The sequence below is a fragment of the Aphis gossypii genome, chromosome X, assembly GCF_020184175.1.
Source record: "Aphis gossypii isolate Hap1 chromosome X, ASM2018417v2, whole genome shotgun sequence".
NCBI lineage: Eukaryota > Metazoa > Arthropoda > Insecta > Hemiptera > Aphididae > Aphis > Aphis gossypii.
This window is the reverse complement of record NC_065533.1, coordinates 49207104-49226533: the sequence shown is the minus strand read 5'-3', so window position 1 is coordinate 49226533 and position 19430 is coordinate 49207104. Positions and strand designations below refer to the sequence as shown.

At 27.5% G+C, this 19430-nt stretch overlaps 2 protein-coding genes and 1 long non-coding RNA gene across 5 annotated transcripts; 1 reads left to right on the top strand and 2 right to left on the bottom strand.

Annotated features, from left to right (window-relative positions):
• The first annotated feature begins 8 nt into the window (after positions 1–8).
• On the top strand, positions 9–12824 carry LOC114125186 (hatching enzyme 1.2-like). 2 transcript variants are annotated; one of them, XM_027988722.2, is made up of 8 exons: positions 9–227; positions 311–628; positions 9160–9266; positions 9390–9486; positions 9680–9809; positions 11194–11390; positions 11467–11566; positions 12601–12824. In XM_027988722.2, the coding sequence occupies exons 2-8, from the start codon at positions 496–498 to the stop codon at positions 12773–12775; spliced, it is 939 nt and encodes a 312-aa protein (XP_027844523.1). In that variant the 5' UTR covers positions 9–227; positions 311–495; the 3' UTR covers positions 12776–12824. The 2 variants fall into 2 exon arrangements, with proteins under 2 accessions (XP_027844523.1, XP_050062226.1); XM_050206269.1 differs by having other exon boundaries at positions 9–628.
• On the bottom strand, positions 8935–11199 carry LOC126551892 (uncharacterized). Its single transcript, XR_007605775.1, has 2 exons — positions 10280–11199; positions 8935–9498 (listed from the first exon to the last, which is right to left on the bottom strand). It is a non-coding gene; the product is annotated as an uncharacterized LOC126551892 (long non-coding RNA).
• Positions 12820–17466, bottom strand: LOC114125184 (mitochondrial thiamine pyrophosphate carrier-like). Of its 2 annotated transcripts, none has more exons than XM_027988720.2 (7): positions 17315–17466; positions 16622–16775; positions 16246–16401; positions 14442–14612; positions 13441–13615; positions 13213–13364; positions 12820–13085 (listed from the first exon to the last, which is right to left on the bottom strand). In XM_027988720.2, the coding sequence occupies exons 2-7, from the start codon at positions 16748–16750 to the stop codon at positions 12906–12908; spliced, it is 963 nt and encodes a 320-aa protein (XP_027844521.1). In that variant the 5' UTR covers positions 16751–16775; positions 17315–17466; the 3' UTR covers positions 12820–12905. The 2 variants fall into 2 exon arrangements, with proteins under 2 accessions (XP_027844521.1, XP_027844520.1); XM_027988719.2 differs by having other exon boundaries at positions 16897–17388.
• Positions 17467–19430: the final 1964 nt, after the last annotated feature.

The following is a 19430-nucleotide window of genomic DNA, read 5'->3' as shown; positions in this document are numbered from 1 at the left end:
GAGCGTTCGCGTTTAGGAGGTGTATATCAATGGTTAGACCTCTTAACTGGCCGTCAGTCGTCTTCCGTCTCCCGACCGTTCCGTCTCGCGCGCGTAAATAGACATAATATAGGTACCGCTACCGCTCGCCGCACGCACGGGCCGTTGCCGCCGCCGCAACTCGCGACTCGCTTATTACGATTGTTATACATTAATATAGTCATTCCGAAATCGTATACGGTACAGCAGTAAGTAAATATCATATATACGACGTACCATCATCGTTTACCCGTATAATATAAATAATATATTATAATATTACCTATATCAGCTGCGTTTCACCGCCCGCCGCAGTGATGCTGCACGGCCGTGCCGGACCACCCCGCGCCGCCCTGCAAAGACGACGGTAGAGCCGAAGACGACCACTCGTCCGCATAATATAAATATATATAAAGGTGACTCGCCCTAACCCGTCATCGAGTGTAGGGACGACGACGGCGACAATCGCACAATATTATGTGGCGGCTACGACTGTTGATGGGTACGCTGTTGCATTTGACCGGAACTGCAGTTGTCCAGTGCAGGAACATCAATCTGATATTGCCCAGCGTTCCGGACGTCTTACACCCCCCGGTGCCGTCCTCCCAAGGTCCGTTTTTTTTTTTTTTTTTTTTTTATATATTTATCTTTATTATTGCAGTGTTCGTATATTATTACCGTTGCACTTTTTGATATTATTTACAACATTATTGTAATAATATTATATTGTATCCGGCAGCCGGACGACGGCTACCGCTGTCGAAAATCTCGATTCCGCTGTCGTAGGTTCATGTCGTATGTGCAGTGTATATACTACATGTATACATCAGTACATAACATAGGTAGGTACTCTTCCGAACTGCAATTTAGGTTTATACTTGGTATTTGTTATTTATTACGAGCACACTCGCGCACGAACGGTGAATATAGTGTTGTTAGATATAGGTATTTGTTAATCCATTATAACAAATATATTGAATACCTACGATTGTAAAACTGTAAACATATAGTTAAAATAGCTAGTAGGTACAAATTTGTTTATAAAGGAGACATCATCTGTGATTTGCGTGTTTAACAATTATGTCGTTTATTAATTATTATTCAAACAAACCGCAACAGTTAGAAATAGCACTTTTGTCTTTTCAAAATTGCATGTGGATATGGATATTGGAATCTAGTACGTATAGACTGATAAGTTTCCGACAGTTCGTTTATTCCGTTCGTATTGGCCGATAGACAGTAACGATGAACGTTCAATATTAGTGAATACTAATACTAATCTAATACTAATTGCATCTACAAAATTATATATTTCGTGATTTTCTGGCATATTTGTACATGTCGAAATAAATACTAACGAAAGTAGTATACGTTTATTATTTTACTCACAACCCTCCCACACCAGACCACTGAATACTTATACGCAGAGGAGGCTATTATCACGAATACACGACAGTGAACGATCACTATTAATTTTTGATTTATCGGTTTTTTTTTGGTTTTCACTTTTTAATATAGAGGACAACATTTAATCAGGTTTGGTAATTTAAAGTAGTACTCTAATTAAGTGAATTGATCTTTCCATAAAAATGTAAAGATAATATGAGATAAATTAGGATATCTTAAATAGGTTTTTCTTGATATTACAATTTTTAAGTGAGTTATGACTGTTATGAGTATTGAAATATTTTATATTGTTATTATTCGTTTAAAAACTAAAATATTGTAATGAAGCAATGATTTAAACCTCTAAACTTTAACTACAATTCACTCTAATATTAAACCTAACAACGCAAATTTGGAATACATAGTTACAATCGCTACATATGGCTTGTTACGATTTTAAGATGAAGAACAAATATGATATGGGTATGAGTGTGTGACGTCCTCTCAAAATTCTGATAGTCAAATACATTGTTATTAATTGAATTAAGTTATTACCTACATTAAATGTTAACAAGACATTTATAGAGTAATTAATTATTAGCTGAAGAATATTAAGGTTTAAAAATATTTTACCATTTTCAAAATTGAACTTCCAGGTTAGGTTTGTGGAAGTATTGAATCTACAATCAATACAAGTATAATTATAACATATATAAAATATACACACAGACACACACACACACATATATACATATATATTGTATCTGTGTAAAGTATAACCTGTATTACGGATTTGAATTTTGCTGATAATGTCAGTATTAAATATTAATTATTATAAATATTTAACGTTTTTTAGGGAAATGAAGTTTTGCGTTTTTTTGCGCATCATCCTAGAAACCGTTTGATATTTTATATTATATTATGTAGGTAATATACAATATACCTTTATACAATTTTAATAACTTTCCCTAAAACTCTTCTCGCCGAAGACATTGTCGTACTAAATATATTATAATATCATTTTTAACTATAGTGGACAAGGTACAAAAATAAAAGTCGTTTAGCCGTCAAGTAGGTAGGTAACCGCTCTAGTGTACAGTAGATGTCAAGTGTATTTTATTATCATTGAGTAGGTAGGTCACTGCAATGAATATCTTCAATTCGAATTCAATAATAAGTCATATTGTATAAGACAAAGTATAAGTCAGAGACTTTTTTGTTATACAATTTTTAAAAATGTTCGTATTTTTTATTTCCCGATTATTTAAAAAAAAACTAAGAAATTTCTGACCAAAATAAAGATCAATTTTTTTTATTTAAACTTCCGTCAAAATTTATTATTGAAGTATTTAATTCCATATACTATAAGAAAAGTGTTTCAAGCAAAAAAACACTATCAATGTAAAATCAATACGTTCGATCATTGTTCCGCTTAGGAACCAGTATAAAATATATAGACATTTCCGCAAATACTCCGTGTATTCAGGTTCACTGATGTTTTATATTGAGTCGTCTACATGTTATTGTTTATGTTTTTGGCGTGACACTTTTTTCCATTATTTATTCCGACTAATAAATTATGGGGAAAAAAAATCGTTTGAACGCTAGTCCGAATAATGTAAACCGATCGATTGCGTTTTATAACTGGTACGATTCATTAGAATAATATGCGTCTTGTGAACTTTTGAATCGTAATTTATTATTTGTGTAATATATGGTTATCATTATAATTTATTGATTATATTGAACTCGGAGAAAGTGCATTTAGCAAATTAAAACAAGAGTAGTCGTACGACACAAGTCGAGGGAAAGGTGGTTTTGAGGACGTACGTGTATATACATGCATTTACACATAGTATATAAGTCTGCAAATTTTTGAAATATGCCAAAAGTGTACGAGTATAATCTATAATGTATGCATAATATATGTGTCGCACTTCCATAGTTGTATATTATATTTATAGTAACGTGTTTGCCGTGGTACGAAACTACGAAATCGTTTTACGGTAGAACTAACACGTATCTATATATCAACAACGTACATATAATAATATAATACCTACCTTATATATTAGGGAAGCACATATAGGGAAGTTTTTCCAAAAGGTAAAGCACTTTTAAATTAATTTAATTTCTCCCCCTGCCCCAAGATATGTAGTACCAAAATGTAAAAAATAACTAAAAACTTTTCTTTTTATTCAATTTTTCTAACTATTATAAATAATGCGGTGTTATTGATTATAATATGAATAATATATAGGTACCAAACAAAAATTCATTTTGAGAAATATGAGAAAATAATACGAAATAACCAGTTTTTATCAGCCCAAATATAATAATATATTATCTAAATGTATACAACCAGCAAAACTTTTTTTTTGTTCTTAGAAGAATATAATTTTTACTTTTACGTAAGTACATCACACTATAATGAAAATAAATTAAAATTTTAAATTGTATACTTTTGAAAAATGTTTGTAATACAAAAAACCGTTGTTTTAAATTGTTCTATACTCACTAGTGCAGTAGTGCTTAGATATTAAGTTTATAAGCTATAAACTATAACCACATGATTGACTACTTTTATTATGTTTGATGTGAAACTTCTAATAATTTGAATATATTCAAGAACCTACATGCCTAATATATTTTTAAGAATTTATTTGTGAGCATTTAAGAAGCTAGATCACTTAAAACAGTTGGATCAATGAATAAAAACTTAAAATATTAGTTAAAAAAATATGTATTATGTACTTAGGTAGTTACTTATAAATTAATACGACCCGATTTAATTATAGGTACATACAAGGAAACATGTTAACACGCATTAAAGTACAAAACAATTAATACTTAATGATTAAATACGACTTACTACAATAAATAAATAATTATTTTGAAAACAAATACGAATTGTTTAGATATAACATAATAATATGCATAACGCATTTAATAAAATTAAGCGTTTTTGTAAATAATGCAATTTAAATTTTTAAAAAACATTTTTGAAAATGTTGGTACCTATAATAGGTTATGTTAAGTTTTTTCTATTGGAAATTAAATGATTACCTACTTAATATTTGTTTATTATTATTAATTATTATCATTATTATTTTGATTATTTTCAAAAATAAAAGAAATAAGAGAAATTAGAACTCAATTGAAATGTATACGTCTGACATTGTATATAGACATATAGTTCAAAAAAAAAACCCCTCTTGAGTACTCGTTCTCCTATATTAAACGTACGAAAAACGAATCTGAGAAAGACCGACGTGCTATCCTTGTCTATTTCTAAGGATACATTTTATTATAACATATTTTTATAACTTCGGTGATTTTTTTTTTCAATTAGTTACATTAAGAAAACTGATCCAACTTTGCCAAAACATCGCATAATATATATTTATTTAATTATATAATAATATATCAGTGTAGTAGTCAGTCCATATGATTCGTTTGAATGTTTGATGATCTGGCTATATTCTATATGACTAAACGTTCTTCATAATGTTATATTGTGTTATCATAATATGAAACTTGTAAGACTTGTACAGTCAATACAATAACACAAGACAAAAAGTACCTACCGCGAGCATTGCGCTAAAAAAAGTGTGACAACTCGAAAGAAAGTCAACTGACCGCGTTGCAAAAATGGTTTGGAATGTGATTATTTGAGATATAATATAATATTTTATTATACGCTATCGAATGCGTTAATATATAAGTATAGTGCCGTTGCAAAGACGATAGATGAAAATTCGCAATCACGCTTTATAATATACATATTATATAGGCACCAATATTATACCATTATGTATTTTATAGTCTTTGGACGTAGGTATACGTAATAAAATAATTTGTATACCTATTATAATAACTGTAGGAGGATAAGTACGGTTGAAGATACGTCTAACGAGTGCAGTACACCTATCTAGTGATGTATCTAGGATCTTAGCAATACGGAGAATTAATTTTTTGGTGGCCCACTTTATTTAATACTATTTTAATACTAAACGTATTAAATCATAGTAAATAGTTGAATGTGTACACTAGTCAATATTATATATTATTATATAGGGCCGGTGCAAGCAAATGTTTATATGTAGGCAAAGATCAACATTTCCGCCGCTCTTGTTTTCTTATTTTTTCTTATATGCCGCCTCTATATATAAATATAAATTTTGCCACCGTAGGCTTGTGCCTACGTCGCCTACGACTTTAACCGGCCCTGTTATTATATGTTGACATAAAAACAAATTCGACCTGTTTATACAGTACTAGCTGACTAGTGCACTTCGTTGCCCGTACAAAAATGCCAATTCTATAATATGATTCGAACTTTGATTAATTCGTTACCTATTTAATATTCGGTTTAACGATGTTCCAAGCTTAGACATTTTCATTGACCATTTTGAATCTCAAAAAAATTGTGAAAGCACCACTTTAAAATGGGAGTTTGTAAAATGCTTTCTTATTACACACTAAATTTGTGATACGAATTTAATATACCGTGTAAATTGCAAGTCTCGATCTATCTATCATTGTTCAGGCTCTACGTTTATAAGTCAGTGAGTTAGTTAGGTTATATTATTATTATGGTCATTGGTCAGGTCTCTTATGAGTATACGAACAGTATATTATCAGGTAGGCAATCCACTTGTGTTGGATTACGGACCCCGCGAGATGTATCCGTAAATTTAGAATTTCTAACCCTTAAGTTTCAAAGTTATATCAATTTTTTTTACTGCGATGGATAAGAGACAATAATGTGCCATCTAGTGGTTTTTATATAGTTATGGTTAAACAATCTGACTTATTTTATTTTATTTTTTATTTTTTATATAGTTGGTATAACAACCTGACTTATTTTATTTTATTTTTAAAATCTATTTTTACCGATTTCAACCCTTTAATATCAAAATTTTAAAAATCGGGCAATTTGGTGAGACTTAGGGAGATAGGTAATTGAAACAATTCTGTGAAAAAAAAATGGAAAAAAGTTAAATAGCGTCACAAAATGGGTACATAAAAAAGGCCTGTTCTTTTATATAATATATACAAGGATTGATAAATAATTTTAACATTACGAATAAATAAAATATGAAACGTATTATTATACTTTTTTGTTTAGAGTACGTGTAAATACTTAATACGTATACATATCAATAACATATTATATAGAATAAATGACTATGTATGAGTATAACTAAGGTTCAATGATACAAGTCTATTGTCTACAAATATCCCAACAAAAATTATAAGCAAGTGGAAAATTTATTGAATTTAGTGTACCGTATAGATTTTCGTTTTTGATTTGAATAATGCTTGGGTAAGAAATTAGAATCTTCAACCAGTGATATAATTTTATTATTTTAATATAACAGCGGAAAACGCCATCATTGGAAAATTACGATGATAATCGTAATGTGCAATACTTTGAGGAACTAATTATTTTGTTTCTTTTTGTTGTTCGAAATACTCGTAGTTTATCGCTACTTGCTGGTAATACAATTTGGTCCCAGCGGCAATAGACCCAAATCCACGCTAATACTAGCACTGATTATAAAGTTGTTCGTTATTAGTCTGTATAGCTTATATATCAATATAATTTATTATTTATTTGTTTACTTCCTATATTATGTATGTAAAGATCTTTGATGTGTTTAATACATTAAGCTAATTTAATGTCTCAAGTGTATATTATCAGACTTTTAAAATATTAATATTTTGATTTATGCATTTATAGGTACCATCTATACGATCTACCAACATTTTTATGTTAGGTTGATATATGAAAAATAAATGTATCGACTATTTTTTTTCATTTTTATAAAATAAATAAATGTCATACTTCAGTTCACATAAATATATAATATTCTATTTAATAATGTAAAACAATGATAAATAATCTAGTCTTTAACTTTTACGCATATTATGTAAATTTATTTGCATTTATTATTATGTACACATATGTAGGTACATAACAATATGTACATTGTATAGCCACATAGGCGTAAATAGGGGTGCTTAACTCTCCTAGAGACATGGCATATCTATAGGTTGTTGATAAATTTACAGCTGTAATATATGAAACATAACAAAATTAATTGAAAAATGTATCAACAAATCAATGGTGTGATAATGTTTTTAGTTAGGACAGTAAGCAGTAACCTTACAGAACCGTAAAAAACCACGGATCTAGAGGCACCAAAGATGATATTTTTTTGAAATAACACTTTTTTCGCTGTAAAATACTCAATTGTTTTTAACATTAGAGTGAATTAACTTATTATTATTATTATTTAGGGTATCTCTAACGGTTTATTTTTTTTTATGTTTAAATTTTGAAACAAATTATGAGCATTTTTAAATTGTAGGCGAATTAGATTATATCCGTGAGTAGGAATTTACTTTAATATCGTATAGTTATCTACTATTGTTTAATCAATTTAATTTTAAAAAATTACATTTTTTTATAAATGTTGATAACAAATTATATTCAATTGGTCAAAATTCGTTAAAATCGCGAGAATGTACAAAATACGAGTATTTTGCATTAAAAAATGTACAAATTTTTCAATTTTTATAGTTATTAGTAAGGCTGGGTTTTTAATGCAAAAACCCAGCCTTTTTTTCTAGTGTTTTGAAATGTTGGCCCGTAGGTATAAATGTGTTTTGAATGATACTGATTATTTTAAAGTAATTTTTTTTGCATACATTTTAGTGCATTTTTTTAGTTTTTAGAGCATTTTTCACAATTTATTTATAAAATTAAAGAAAATTGTTGCGATTAACAAGAGACTTTTGGCAAACCGCCGACGGTATGAATAATAATTATATTTTATATAACACGACAAGTTATCGTCGATAACAATTTAATCATATAGCTAGGCTTCACTAAGTATTACTGAATTAGTAACCAATTAGTATGTCCAGAACTAAACAATAGTAGCAAATACTGTAATAACAATACAATACAAATAAAAAATAAAATTTTTTTTCCAATTTTGAAACTATAATAAATATAATTTAAATGCATTTTTTGAGTTTTTTAAGTCAATTTTGTATTTTTTTAAGGGGTATTTTTGATATTTTTTTAGGGCATAAAAATCCCAGCAATAGTTAGATTTGAAATTGTAATGCAGTACCTATATACTTATTTACTTTATCAAAAATATTACTTATTGCAGTTATATCAAATATTCTAAATGGTACATAAGACGATTTTTTTTTAGAGATATTTGAAGTTAAAATTTGGACGAAATCACACATAATAAAGTCAATAATAATTATGTTTACTATTTTGTTATAATTTAAAAACATTATTTGTGACCTTATGATGGAGAAATACAACTTTTATGTATATTATGAATTTTAATATAGATACGCAATGAAATTATCAAAATATGTAGATAAATACATATTATGATTATTATATCAATTAAATAGGTACTAAAATAATATAATAAATTCGATGTTTTCAGAAAAATTAGATCAACTTATAAGCGTAATGCGTATACGCCGTAATACTTATAGTAAAATAAATAATTTTAATAGCAATATCAAAAACTATATCATGAAAATATACGTTTACTGATTAGGCTGACAGTTCGTCTTTGTTTTTGGTGTACAATGATCATTGAATTGAACACATCCATTTCAATGACATTTTTTTTTAACTAAAAATGTTAAGTTAAAATCATTCATCATTCAATTAAAATCTAATAAATGTGTTTTTAAAATTATAATTTACAGCTGGATACATAAAAGGAGAATATGTGGATGATCTCCTGTCCGTGGAGGACATCGATCCGGAGGTCAGACCGGGTTTGTTTCAAGGCGACATGGCCATGAATAACGAGGTACCTAAGCACACTGTATTATATACTGTCGGTCAGGTTACACTAATCTACTACAGTCTCAGATACAGTTTTGTCGGATCTTATTAAGCTTAAAGTTTATGCAACTTGTACTTGAATTTACAGATTTTCGATTATTGGCGGGTTGGCCTGCGATGGGACATTTTCCCGGAGAAACTTTGGCTCAACCGCACCGTGCCATATTTGATCAGTCCTCTTTATGGTACCTATATAACTATAAAAGCAATTATTTCAATAATCATCATATTTTTATAAATCGAATTATTTTTATCGTCAATAGAGTATTAAGTTTGAAAATTATTTTGAGCCGACGTGTGATTGATTCAATTATACGATCAATCGACTCCGTTTTTATTTTTGTATTGGGATAACATTCGTTTATTTTCCTGTTTCAGAAACCGAACACCGAATTCTGATATACCAAGCCATCAGAACGATTAATTTTATGACTTGCGTCAAATTCGTACCATGGACCGGCAAAGAAAAGGACTATTTATTGATATGGCCGGTGAAATATCCTTCTGGGTGATTATATTTATAATATAATACGTTATACCGTTATATACAAAATATTATATGTGAACATTAAGATAATAGTATTATAATATACAATATACATAGTTATTTATGAGAGCAGTTTTTAAAAGCTGTGTTTACTGTTTAGGTAAACGCCAGGTTTCGTGAAACTCAAGTGGGTGCTTTTTACTTTCTTACTTTCAGTCTAAATTTTAGAGTATTACCCTTAGTCGTGTTGTACCTATAAAGCATCAATAGTGACGATAGTTCGGGAATGTATTTGACCAAAATAGGAAATCTATGGCGAATTGGAAATAGCAGTTCGTATTTTATTTTCGAGTGTGGTTAAAACTATAGATAATTAGTACTAATTACTCTCTTTTAAAAAAGACTTAAGTAGGTACTTTACTTTCCCGTTATCACTTATAATAATATTTGAATTTTTTGACAAAATTGGTCGAGTAGTTTTTAGTACTTACTTCAGTTACAACCTATAAGAATATTTTTATCTCTTTTATTTCTGTATCCAATGGCAACTCTATATTATATCATCAAAATATTTTCAATTTACGTGAAATAACCTTCAATTCTCGAGGATTATGTGGGTAAAATTTGGTACCAATTGGTTCAGTAGTTTCTAATATTACCGAATAATTACGAATGCACAATCAATGAATTAAATTTAGGTTTCTAAATATAAGTTCAAAACATTTTATATCACCGTCATATTCGCCCGTTACCTAGTTACCAGTACTCAGTAGGTATATATATATATATAGCCATATAGGTAGGTAGTTACTTCTTACTTCATTGTTCGTTATTACTTTTCAAGTATTTTAGTATTTATTATATTAAAAGGTCTTACAAAAATATGTATTAAAAATTGTAGTGATATGAACGATAATGAGGACAATATTGAACTTTGACATCACTATATCGGAAAAAACATCATAGAATTTTTCTTAAGAAAATGTGTACGATGTAGGTAAATTTATGTTAGTCTTTTATTCTACAATACAAAGCTTTAAGTGTAAAAATGTTTATTACGTTAAATTATAAAGATAAGTTGAGAAACAGGAAGTTGAGCGCTTGTAGATTGAGCTTTCCAAATTTGTTTATACTTTGTATAATATAAATATATAGGTAGGACGGTAGGTATTATAATTATCAAACTTGTAATAATACGTAGGTACCTATTCGTTATAAGCTTATCATGTTAACACATTATAATTAATAAAATATTTAAATATATAAAACAAAACAAACAAAATATAATGATTGTACAATCGTAAAATATTAAATAATAATTCAACGACATAATTTTCTATAAGTAATATTACAATTTATTTAAAAAAATTGTTATTCAATTGACATAAGAATTTATATATTACAGATGCTGGTCGTACGTGGGCCGTTACGGGGGACCGCAAGTTGTGTCACTGCAGCCACCAGACGACACTGGAGCCAATTGCTTAGGTACCGACGGACGACCTATTCATGAATTATTACATGCTTTAGGCGTTTTCCACGAACAATCCAGATCGGACCGCGATAAATTTGTTAAGATAAATTTTGAAAACGTTATACCACGTACGTAGTTGAAAAAGTGTTATTCATTGGTAAACGTTGGGTCTATAGGTATTTAATAATGTAATTATTGTTTTAGAATATCGTTCTAATTTTGATAAACAAAGTTTGAAAAACACCACGTATCAGTTTGAATACGATTACGACAGTGTCATGCACTATGGAAAAAACTTTTTCAGGTAAGCTAACACATAACTTTAAATGTTAGAGTTTATAGCTAGGTTACGTAAGCAATTTATTCATTAATATGAGTATGTAGGTAGGTATTAGGTATCTAAAATTTAATAGATCAATCATGGTCCATATGTCACTAAATATTTTATTCAATTGTAAGTGGAAACCGATATAATATAATATAAGTATTACATAATCAAACAACAAGTATAAATACAAGGTCAATCTTATATTCTTATCACCACCTAGGAAATCGCAAATTTATTTATTATTAACTAAATAAAACGTTTTGCATTTCAATTTTGAGTAAATTTTAACAAAATGTAATTAATCACACTATAAGTAATAGCATTAATTTTATAATATACTAATAGATAGGTATGTTATAAAAAATATTTTGGTTACCCACTACTTATTTATAGCAAATAAACAAGATATAATACCTGTTTCATAATGAAAACCATCGATATCTGTTTTTTATCACAAATACTAGGTTATTAATAGGTAATTGAAGAAGAAAATTTGGTTCCTAAAAATTTTACTAAAATTGTTTTTGTTAATTTGACATTTAGATCCTAAAGCATTATTGCAGTTCACCAAAAATCATATACAATGATTCATAATAATTATGCAAAACCAATAAGTTCTAAGCCTTAGTAATTATTAATTATGAAATTTATAAAATATTTAAGCATAAAAATATATAATATAGCCAAATTTGAAATTTACTATTTAGTAATTACTTGAAAGTTCTCACATTAATCATGAATTTTATTTTATTAATTTGTCAATAAAATATTTTGTTCACAAGTATATTAAACAGTATACCTATTTACATTTATTTTCAGATTTTTTTTTTTTTTGAACTGAAAATATTTTGAAAAAAAACTTAAATTGTTATATTAAAACAATTTTTTTAAACTAAAAATTAGAATTATCAATTAATGGCAATACCGACACTAGTAGAATTTTTATTTTTACGTATAATTTAATCAAATAATCAAATGCATAAACAGTTATAACAAATTTTTTTTTGCAGTGTTGGGAAGGGAAAGCAAACTATTGTCCCGAAAATTGAAGGTAAAACAATCGGTCAAAGAAAAATGATGAGCAAAACAGACTGCTTGAAAATAAACGATTTGTATGGATGTCTAGGCACTCCGCCAAATTACAATTATAAGTACTATACATTATGTAATTATATGGGTCTTTAATTAGCAATTGTATTTAAAAAGTAAACAAATAAACAACAAAAAAATCAGACTTTTGGTAATTTATTTCTAAATTAAATTTCTAAAAAAAAAAAAAAATGGTAATCAAAATTTACAGCTATTCAGCTATTGACTAAAAATTGTTAACTAAAGATTGAAGTAACTTAAAGGTTTGTTCGTATAGGGTTAAGTGTAACGCAGTTGTAAACCCAGCTTTTATCAATGATGGAGATAGTCCTTTAAAAAGACCATTAATAGATTCTTCTCTAATCGTCCCATAGATACAATCCAATAATCCATTGCATAAAAATTTCTAAAAAAAGATTGACATGCAATTAAACGAGTATTAATTGTAAAATTGTAAAAAGTACAAAATATACACTATGTAAAAATGTCTCATTAGATGACTGTACAAGGTATAATAAATAGTACTAGTTTACCTTGCCAAAACCATCCCTAGAATGAACAAAATCTTGTAATTGTAGCCGTTTTTTTACAACGTCAAGTGGGTACACAATTGTTTTTGCTAATACACCCGCTAAAAATCCCGAACTAAATTGTTTAACACTGTTTATGCGGTCATCATGAACAGCTATTTGGAAAATTAATAAAGTAAAATACATACATTTATTTTAATTAACCCAATTAACATAGATCAAATCACATACTTGTATTAGTACTAGTATTAGTAGAAGAAAATTTTGAAAATGTGTTATAAAACATGAACAAGAACCCGCCTTGCAGCGCATTTTGCATTATAGTAGGAAAAAACCCTCTGTAGTATGCAGATACACCTTCCATCCTAAACATTGATATGGCCACACTTCTCATATTTGCATAGACCTATAACATAAATATAATATTTGTTTTGTAATTTTTTCCATTCTATAACAAAAAAATGTTATTATTTGTACAGTCTCTATGCTCTATATAATAAACATAAAATTATAAAATAATTAGGTTTCTACATGGCAATATTAAAACAATCAAAATATTATGTTAAACTAAACACGCACATTTTTGAATTTATTTATTGAAGGTATTGAATAATTTTTTTCTTCAAAATCGTCAACTGTATCTAATTTGAATTTTTTGTTCAAGAATTATTATCTTGTAGTTACACAGAGTTCTTCTCTAGTTTTAGTATGGCAATATATAATTATTTAAAATTATAGAATGGTGGGAATCGAGTCTATTTGTCTTTGACAGGAAATATAAATAACGATTGTTTAAGTTATAAACATATCATAGATAAACCATTAATATGCATTTCCTATGGAGACTTATTAAAATAAATGTTTACAAGACGTTAGATTTCCATTCGAAATGGTATTTCATGACCTGTGAGCTACACAGATTTAACATAGTGCAATTTTTTTTTTTTGTTAGGAGTTATGTGTCAAATTTCAGGTTTATAAATATTGTTCAAGGAATCTGGAAGCTTTGAAGGGAGCAATTATTATAGAAATTCATCACATACCTCAAGAAATACTTGAGAAAGTTATACAAAACTTTTCATTTTGTTTGGAGCATTGTATCGTCAATAAAGGGCATCACTTGATCAACATTTTATTTAAAACTATATAAATTAAAGTTGTCAATATTACACGATAAATATATGTAAAAAAAAATTGATAACTAAGATTACACTCAATATAATATACATTACTTGATTAGATTTTTGAGCAACTAGTCGAGTGCGTACAACATCGAATGGATATGATACCAAAGTAGCAGCAGTGGCAGATGTAACCCCACATAAAAAATGAACACTAGAGGTCTGATTTAATTCTTTTTCTGTTATTGATAGTAATGCCAGAGTTTTTTGAAAGACTAAAAACTAAAACCATTAATTAGATATACTATATACAATAAACTATAGATAAATATGTATTATATTGTATAGGTATTACTATAAGTAATATTAAATTATACTTCTAATTAACAATAAATACATGTAACAGATTACAAATTCTTGATTTAAAAAAATAGATAACACGCTTGTCAAAGTATATTTTATTAAAATTTAATTTTGTGTTAAATTACACAATGAATAATTATCATATTCAAATTTAAAATAAAAACATGCACCACTATATTCTGTTCAAAATAGGAAACATAGTCGGCAGTGATTAGACAAAACCCCGTTTGTTTGTCTCTACCGAATCAACCATCTGTGAGCCAATCGTGTATAGCGGCCACAGTACCACACCCTAGCGCAATAGTCAGCCACCAACTAGTTTCTAATTTTGAACATAGTATATTTTGTGACATCAATGAGTGCAAACCACCTTTAAAATAAAAAAATTATGTTTAATGAATTTAAAGTATTTTCAATGAATAAGCAATAATGTATTAAAGTAATATTTCATAATTTTTAATTAAAAAAAAATTAAAAGAAAATTATTTTAAAAATAGTTTTCAATAAATCTTTGTAAATGTATTAATTTTTTGTATAACAAAATTATCTAATGATGAAATATTGCATGAAGATGCAGGTTAAGTTTGTTTGTGTGCTTTTGGTTTTTAAGAATAAGGACTAAAAATTGTTTATTATTAAACTAATATATTAAAAATCTTTTAAAAAAAAAATTATAAAAAAAATATTTATTGTTATTTTAAAATTGAAAATAATAATACTAAAAATATTTTACGTTACACGCATAACTTTGAAACTTTAAAGGTATTTGGTATTTAAAACTTAAAATGTATACTATTAATATCATGGATAAAAATAAAAAACTGCTGTCTGTTAAGCAGTGATATAAACTATAATCATCTCCGTTAATTATTATTAGATGGAATTCTCATTGATAATAATTAATAATAAATATAATATTATGGAATAGATATATTATATTGTTTTGTTTAATTATACTTAGAAAACAAAAGTAAAAATTTGTTTTTATTAATTTGATATTAATGGTATAGTAATTTTTATTAAAGTTAAATTTACATTCTTTATAACTACCTATTATATTCATTCATGGTGCCACAAAACATACATTAAAACCAAACTTGAATGTGGAATGATATTAGTCTTGTTAGGTAAATACTTCACAGTACAGTACTTCACAATACTACACAATAGTTTAAGTACTAAATGAACATTCTAGATCTATCATTTGTAGAATAATAATAATTTAACTACTAAATATAGTAAATAGTGAAATATAGTATCTATTACTTAGTATTTTGTTGTTTATTACATTAAATACACGGACTATCAAAGTTTGTGATTAAACATAAATAATCATTTATAACAAAAGCACATACTTACATACTTAGGGCTGTTCTTACAATGTCTGGTTAAATGTCGATTAAGACTAACTGTTAGAATTCTATCGGTTAACTCATGATAAATTCTTCCGGTTAGTATTATCAGGCACTAACCGAACATTGTAAGAACGGCCCTTAATACAAAAAAAAATGTGATAACGATTGAACTTTATAAATGGAAAGAAACTAATTACTTGTGTTAATCCATAGGTAGTTGATAAGAACTGCCCAGGTAAAAGGCCTTTCCATAATGCCTTAAAACCTTCTTCTTTGTATATAAGTCTAATTGATTGGTGAATAGATTTGTATTTGGAGATGTTTGAATTTCTTGATAATGGCTCGACTTGCAACTAAAAATAAAATGTACTCATGATGAAACTAAAAAATTATCAAAACAAAGCTGTCATGGTTGAAGTCAAACTATGACTATAATCTATTCATATATTTGTTAGGTACTCTTAACTTAAAATAATTATTGTTAGTTAATTCTTTATTTTTTATAAGACTTTAGGAATCTTATAAAACATAATAATCAAAAAAAATATTCTCAGAGAAACGTTTTAAATGTACCTGAAATCGTATTTTGAGCACATCAAATGGTTGACAAATCAAACGGGTAAAACCTCCACTACACGCACCAGCTGTGCTATGTAATAACCATGTTGGTTTTTTTTCAGTATTGCTAATTTCTAACGACATCAATGAAATCCTTTAGTTCAAACAGCTAAAATTAATAATATTTTAAAACATGTATATTAAAAACAATGAGTAAAAATAATGAAGGTGAGTTAGTGAGAATTGGCGATGGTTTTAGTATTTCAGTATGTTTAGTAATGGACACATACTAAAAGACTAGAAAACATTTAAGTGTCATTTCTGGCAGTTAGATCCGATGACAGATCATTGTCGAGCGTTGACCAGTTCGTTGTGGCAACTAGGTACCTACTCGTATTCCATTTACAATACGTCAATACGAATCGAATTCGCGCACTTTTTGTGATCAAAACTCCGAAACACACATAGAGTGCAATCTACTGTTTTTTTGAAAAACATATCGAGCAACGATAATGTGGTTGCTACAACATGAATATAATGTAATTTTTATCGACGATCGTTTTCAAGACAAAAAGTGCGGTAGTACGCGGACGGACGAATACGAATGGATTGTGCATCGTTCAGAGATGACATAATTCATGATCGGAGAAGCATCATAATATTAATAAATAAAAATAAAGATATAGAAAAAAATTCTCGACAGCTTACGATTGATGGGACACGGATTTTTTGCGGAACGATCACATTGATAGTTCGACCTCTGACGAATGATAAGGAACGCATTTATGCATCCGCGTTCCAGTACAATTTATACGGATGTCATATCATATCAATCATAACATCATATCCGTATTTTTGTCACTTATCACTTCTGACAAACCGATAACCGGAATACTGCGTTATATATTGTCTATGCGTATAATAAAAGGGGCATAATAAAAATATTTATTTTCCAGAAGATAATACAAGTAATTCAACATTCAAAATGAAAAAATATTTAATAAATAATTGTTATTATTGTCTATTGATATTAATAAATTAATAAATAATAATTAAATGTCAGTAATATTAATAAGAAGTTATTAAATTATTTGGTAATTATTTATTATGAATATTATGATTTATGACTATACCTATAGTATATTATATACTATAATATTATGACTTTCATACTATTATTAAGTAGGTACCTAATTAAACAAGCACAGGCCATAGAAGTGAAACTTCCGCGACATCAGTCGTGTGGATATCAAAATCAAACTATTAATGTACAATATACAGTTACTGTGATAATTTGTGTTTGCAGAGAATTGTTTAGTTTTAGTACCTAATTAAAATAAGAAGATATATAAAGGGAGGGAAAAATATATATTTATAGAATAAATAAATAAATAACAAATCGTGACGAATTTTCGTCTTGTGGCTCGTGTGTCACCGCCTTGAAAATTCACTCCCGACGCGTTAAATAGGTATAGAAGTTTCACTTCAAAAATAGTAAATAGGTAACTTTAATCTAGTATATAGTCATAATAATAATAATAATCAATCATTATAAATCTAACTATAACAGTACTATAACACACACGTAACATTACCATTTACCACTTTAAAATAGGACATATTTTGTACCTAACAACAAAAACAGTTAATGCCAAAATAATACCATATACATATGCTGTAGCTCCTTTACTATTAGAGATCTTTTCAGGAACAAAGTTTTAAACTCATCGATTAAATAAAATACAACAATATGATATTATAGATACATTAATTAATTTAATATAATTTATATTGTTTTTTTTTTTTATACAAACAATAAAATAAATGAAACATAATGTTATCAAGAATATTATGTTACATCCGATTGAGATTAACATAACTATAATGATTGAAAAAGACTTGAAATTAGCGGGGACGGTTATAAAACCAAAAATCAATTACTCAACTATATTATAAATTAGTATACATATATGAGACATTATTATCTCTCCAATCCTTGTAGCAAATTTCCAGATGACATTGTTTTTAGGGTCTGAAGTACTAAGTAGACAGTAGAGGATAAAGAGATAAATATTTTAAAATAAAAGACGTTTTTCTCTGGTTCACAGCTATTATTAACTATATTTAATTGTTTAAAAACATTATTAAACATGAAAGCCTTAATTTATTATGACAAACGTTTACAATTAAATTTTACGATTACATCTTTTTGCATTAACGAGTCTCTTAAAATCACCTTTGAACGTCTGTACCAAAAGGACAATAACAATACGGATGTGCCCCTGACTGAAAACTGAGCTCTTTAAACCTAATGTTTGTGTGCGTATGTACGTATGTATGTAATATCTTATCATTATATTTTGTCCTATTCAGTATTTATATTTAATAACTTATTCTTATGCTAAATGGCTATCAATAATTAAAATTTTTATTAATTTCATTATAAATTTTAAATTAAAAAAAAAAAAAGATATCATTACATAAAATATAATAATAATAAAAATAATTTAATTCATTAAAATACAATTTCATTTTTTTTTAAATTTCATATTATAAATTTATTCAATGAGTTATATCATATTTTCTTTAAATTTAATAATGAATCTAATGCTAGTAATTTCATGAGTGAGAAGTTAAATCCTATGTCCTAAATTGGCAAATTATAGTAAAAAAAGGCATATTTACACATGTATTTAAAATCAAAAATTGATATTACAATTTCATTTTTTTTAAATTAAGTATTATCATTTTATTCAATGAATTATATCATATTTTCTTTAAATTTAATAATGAATCTAATGCTAGTAATTTCATGAGTGAGAAG